The following is a 5,391-nucleotide window of genomic DNA, read 5'->3' on the forward strand; positions in this document are numbered from 1 at the left end:
CTAATAGAGTGTGAGCAGCCCCCACAACAGGGTGCCAGGACTCATAACTCCCAACATGACACAATACAGGGGTCAGAATTCGATCAAGAGAGGCCACTAAGAAGGGGATCTTGTTTAATTCATGGGATGCCTTTGCAACACGATGAATACAGTGGGAGAGGCAGTGTGGACAAGGAAGTCCCTGTGCCTTGAGGGTTCAGAGGTAGCAGAGAGGCCACTTCCCTCCTCAGCATGTCTGACAGTGTCTCTCCTCAATCTCCCTCCTGTTCATTCCCCTTGCAGCACTGGCTTTGCTTCTTTGACTTGAACCTTGGAAACAAGTACCTCCCTTGAGGCTTTTGCACTGGCCGTTCCCTCAGCTGGGCACACACTTTGCCCATATTCCTTCATCTACCCCTCTGTCTTACTTGAGGTCTGTGTTCCAGTGTCACCTTGTTTGCAGAATGACCTACATACCCATGAAAATAGCATGCCCTATTCACTCTCTGCTTTATCCCTGCTTTCCTTTTCTTCATACCACCTGCCACCACCTGAAATACTATTTAAATTTCTTATTTGTTAATGTATTCTTTCTCCATCATTGAATGATAGGGACTTTTGTTCTTTACCACCCCATACTCCTTGCCTACACAATGCCTAAAATGTAGACAGCATTCAATTTATTTTTCAGAAACTTAGAATAATTTTTAAAGTAAAATTATAGAATACATGACCTTTGGTAAAAAAGTGATTGGAACAAAAATTCCAAAACTATGGAGGTATAGAAGTTCCCCTAAAGTGGACCATATGTAAGCACAACATATTAAAGTGAATTTCTAGAATATAAAATTTAAAAAGTAGCATTTAAAAACTGAGAGTAATATAAGATCGTGTGAAAATTAGTCATGCTATTTGCTTCTGTCCTTGAAGTCACCTCCACCACATGGAACCAGGAAATGAAACACAAATTTCAAAGTTTCACCTTCTAGGACTATCAGAGGACCCAGAACAGCAGCCCTCCATATTTGGGCTTTTCCTCTCCATGTACCTGATCACTGTGTTTGGAAACCTGCTCATCATCCTGGCCGTCAGTTCAGACTCCCACCTCCACACGCCCATGTACTTCTTCCTCACCAACCTGTCCTTTGTAGACATCTGTTTCACCTCCACCATCATCCCCAAGATGCTATGGAACATCCAGACTCAGAGCAAAGTCATAACCTATGAAGGCTGCATCACACAAATTTATTTTCTCATACTCTTTGCTGTGTCAGAAATCTTCCTCCTGAGTGTGATGGCCTATGACCGGTTTGTGGCCGTCTGTCACCCCCTGCACTACACGGTCATCATGAACCCCCGGCTCTGTGGACTGCTGGTTCTGGTGTCCTGGATCATGTCTATCCTGAATTCCTTGTTACATAGTTTAATGATGTTGCGGTTTTCCTTCTGTACACACTTCCAAATCTCCCACTTTTTTTGTGAACTCAATCAGATGATCCAACTTGCTTGTTCTGACACCTTTCTTAATAACTTAGTGATGTATTTTGCAGCTGTCCTGTTGTGTGGTGGTCCTTTTGCTGGGATCCTTTATTCTTATTCTAAGATTGTTTCTGCCATATGTAGAATATCATCAGCTCAGGGCAAGTATAAAGCATTTTCCACCTGTGCATCTCACCTCTCGGTTGTCTCCTTGTTTTATTGTACATTGCTCGGTGTGTACCTTAGCTCTGCTGCTCCCCAGATCTCCCACTCAAGTGCAGTGGTCTCTGTGATGTACACCGTGGTCACACCTATGCTGAACCCCTTAATCTATAGCCTGAGGAACAAAGATATAAAGAGGGCTCTGAAAGGAATCATTGGGGTTCCAGTGATGTGAGGGCCAATCGTCCCGGGGCTGAAGAAGTGCCCATGATTGCAGGGCTCACAGCGTCAGAGCCAGGAACTGCCATTCTTTGATCAGACTGTGGAGGTAGAATCGGCTCCTTCTATTTATTTCCTGGAATTTCCATTTGTTTGAATTCAACTTCTCCATACATTTAAATAACTCATTTTATTAACCTTCTACTCTATCTGATACACAGATAGTTTTCACCTTTGTCCATAATATACTTTTCAAAGTTTTTTCCAACCTTGATCAAAAATATTTGGAAATTCTCATTTATTGCACAGGGTACCATGGATTTCTTAAGAATACTTTCTACTTGGGGCACCTGGGTGCCTCAGTCAGTTAAGTATCTGCCTTTGGCTCAGATCATGACCCCAGGGTCTGGGGATTGAGCCCTACATTGGGCTCCCTGCTCAGTGGGGAGTCTGCTTCTCTCTCTTCCTCTGTGTGCTGCACTCCCTGCTTATGCTCTCCCTCTCTCTCTCTCTCCCTCTGTCAAATAAATAAATAAAAATCTTTAAAAAGAACACTTTCTACGCAAAAAACATATATCATCCCAAGTAATTTTCTCTTACATTAAAAGAATAGTCATGTTATTCATATAGAAAAAAACTAGTTTGATAACTATGGTCATTTATATAATTTTACAATAAAGGAAAGTATGAGATCCCAGCTTTTATCTTTTTTTTTAAATTTTATTATGTTATGGGGTTTTGTTGTTGTTGTTGTTTTTTAAGATTTTATTTATTTATTTGAGAGAGAGAGAATGAGAGAGAGCACGTGAGAGGGGGGACGGTCAGGGGGAGAAGCAGACTCCCTGCCGAGCAGGGAGCCCGATGCAGGACTCGATCCAGTGACTCCAGGATCATGACCTGAGCCGAAGGCAGTCGCTTAACCAACGGAGCCACCCAGGCGCCCTCCATACAATATATCATTAGTTTTTAATGTGGTGATCCACGATCCATTGCTTTCGTATAACACCCAGTGCTCCATGTGGTACGTGCCCTCCTTAAAACCCAACACCGGGCTGATCCATCCCCCAACCACCTCCCCTCTAAAACCCTGTTTGTTTCTCAGAGTCCATAGTCTCTCATGGTTCATTTCTCCCTCCGATTTCCACCCCCCTTCATTTTTCCCTTCCTTCCCCTAATGTCCTCCATGCTATTCCCTATGTTCCACAAATAAGTGAAAGCATATGATAATTGACTTTCTCTGCTTGACTTATTTCACTTAGCATAATCTCCTCCAGTCCCATCCATGTTGATGTAAAAGTTCGGTATTCATCCTTTCTGATGGCTGAGTAATATGCCATTGTATATATGGACCAATCTTCTTTATCCATTCATCTGTCGAGGGCATCTCGGCTCTTTCCACAGTTTGGTCACTGCAGACATCACTGCTATGAACATTGGGGTGCATATGGCCCTTCTTTTCACTACATCTGTGTCTTTGGGGTAAATACCCAGAAGTACAATTGCTGGGTCATAGGGTACCTCTATTTTTAAATTCTTGAGGAACCCTCACACTGTTTTCCAAAGTGGCTGTACCAACTTGCATTCCCACCAACAGTGTAAGAGGGTTCCCCTTTCTCTACAACCTCTCCAACATTTGTTGTTTCTCTCCCTGCCCATTTTTGCCATTCTAACTGGTGTAAGGTGGTATCTCAATATGGTTTTGATTTGAATTTCCCTGATGGCTAATGATGATGAACATTTTTTCATCTGTCTGTTAGCCATTTGTATGTCTTCTTTGGAGAAGTGTCTTTTCATATCTTCTGCCCACTTTTTGACTTGATTATTTGTTTTTTGGGTGTTGGGTTTGAGAAGTTCTTTATAGATCTTGGATACCAGCCCTTTATCTGTAGTGTCATTTGCAAATACCTTCTCCCATTCTGTGGGTTGCCTCTTTGTTTGGTTGACTTTTTCCTTTGCTGTGAAGAAGCTCTTTATCTTGATGAAGTCCCAAAAGTTCATTTTTGCTTTTGTTTCACTAGCTTTTGGAGGTGTATCTTGAAAGAAGTTGCTGTGGCCGATGTCCAAGAGGTTACTGCCTATGTTCTCCTCTAGGATTTTGATGGATTCCTGTCTCACATTGAGGTCTTTCATCCACTTTGAGTTTATCTTTGTGAATGGTGTTAGAGAATGGTCGAGTTTCATTCTTCTGCATGTGGCTGTCCAATTTTCCCAGCACCATTTATTGAAGAGACTGTCTTTTTTCATTGCATGTTTTTTCCTGCTTTGTCAAAGATTATTTGACCATAGAATTGAGGGTCCATATCTGGGTTCTTTATTCTGTTCCATTGCTCTATATGTCTGTTTTTGTGCCAGTACCATGCTGTCTTGGTGATCACAGCTTTGTAGTATAGCTTGAAATCAGGAAACACGATACCCCCAGCTTTGTTTTTCTTTTTCAACATTTCCTTGGCGATTCGGGGTCTTTTCTGATTCCATACAAATTTTAGGATTGTTTGTTCCAGCACTTTGAAAAATGTCATTGGAATTTTGATTGGGATGGCATTGAAGGTATAGATTGCTCTGGGTAGCATAGACATTTTCACAATGTTTATTCTTCCGATCCATAAGCATGGAATATTTTTCCATCTTTTTCTGTCTTCTTCAATGTCTTTCATGAGTGTTCTGTAGTTCCTAGAGTACAGATCCTTTACCTCTTTGGTTAGATTTAATCCAGGGTATCTTATGGTTTTTGGTGCTATTGTAAATGGAATCGTTTCTCTAATTTCTCTTTCTACAGTTGCGTTGTTAGTGTATAAGAAAGCAACTGATTTCTGTGCATTGATTTTGTGTCCTGCCACATTATTGATTTGCTATATGAGTTCTAATAATTTGGGGGTGGAGTCCTTTGGGTTTTCTACATAAAGTATCATGTCTTCTGCAAAAAGAGAGAGTTTGACTTCTTTGCCAATCTGAATACCTTTTATTTCTTTTTGTTGTCTGATTGCTGTTGCTAGGACTTCTAGTACTATGTTGAACAATACTGGCAGGAATGGGCATCCTTGAGGTATTCCTGATCTTAAGAGAAAGGCTCTCAGTTTTTCCCCATTGAGGTTGATATTCGCTGTGGGTTTTTCATAGATGGATTTATGAACTTGAGGAATGTTCCCTCTATCCCTATACTCTGAAGAGTTTGAATCAGGAAAGGATGTTGTATTTTGTCAAATGCTTTTTCTGCATCAATTGAGAGGACCATATGGTTCTTCTCCCTCCTCTTATTAATGTGTTCTATCACATTGATTGATTTGTGAATATTGAACCACACTTGCATCCCGGGGATAAATCCCACTTGGTCGTGATGGATGATCCTTTTAATGTATTGTTGGATCCTATTGGCTAGGATTTTGTTGAGGATTTTGGAATCCATATTCATTAGGGATATCAGTCTGAAATTCTCCTTTTAGATGGGGTCTTTGCCTGCTTTGGGGATTAAGGTAATCCTGGCCTCATAGAATGAGTTTGGAAGTTTTCCTTCTGTTTCTATTTTTTGAAACAGCTTCAGTAAAATAGGTATTA

The 5,391-nt window shown here is 41.0% G+C and overlaps 1 protein-coding gene across 1 annotated transcript; it reads left to right on the forward strand.

The window, feature by feature from the left end:
- Positions 1 to 922: 922 nt before the first annotated feature.
- LOC110574512 (olfactory receptor-like protein OLF4) lies at positions 923 to 1,855 on the forward strand. The gene has a single exon (XM_021683210.2). It carries the CDS (start codon positions 923 to 925, stop codon positions 1,853 to 1,855), a length of 933 nt encoding a protein of 310 aa, XP_021538885.1.
- The last annotated feature ends 3,536 nt before the right edge of the window (positions 1,856 to 5,391 follow it).

Source organism: Neomonachus schauinslandi, unplaced genomic scaffold (assembly GCF_002201575.2).
Source record: "Neomonachus schauinslandi unplaced genomic scaffold, ASM220157v2 HiC_scaffold_1726, whole genome shotgun sequence".
NCBI lineage: Eukaryota > Metazoa > Chordata > Mammalia > Carnivora > Phocidae > Neomonachus > Neomonachus schauinslandi.

Coding starts and splice junctions, on each gene's coding strand:
- LOC110574512 (XM_021683210.2), top strand. CDS start 923: ATGGAACCAGGAAATGAAACACAAATTTCAAAGTTTCACCTTCTAGGA.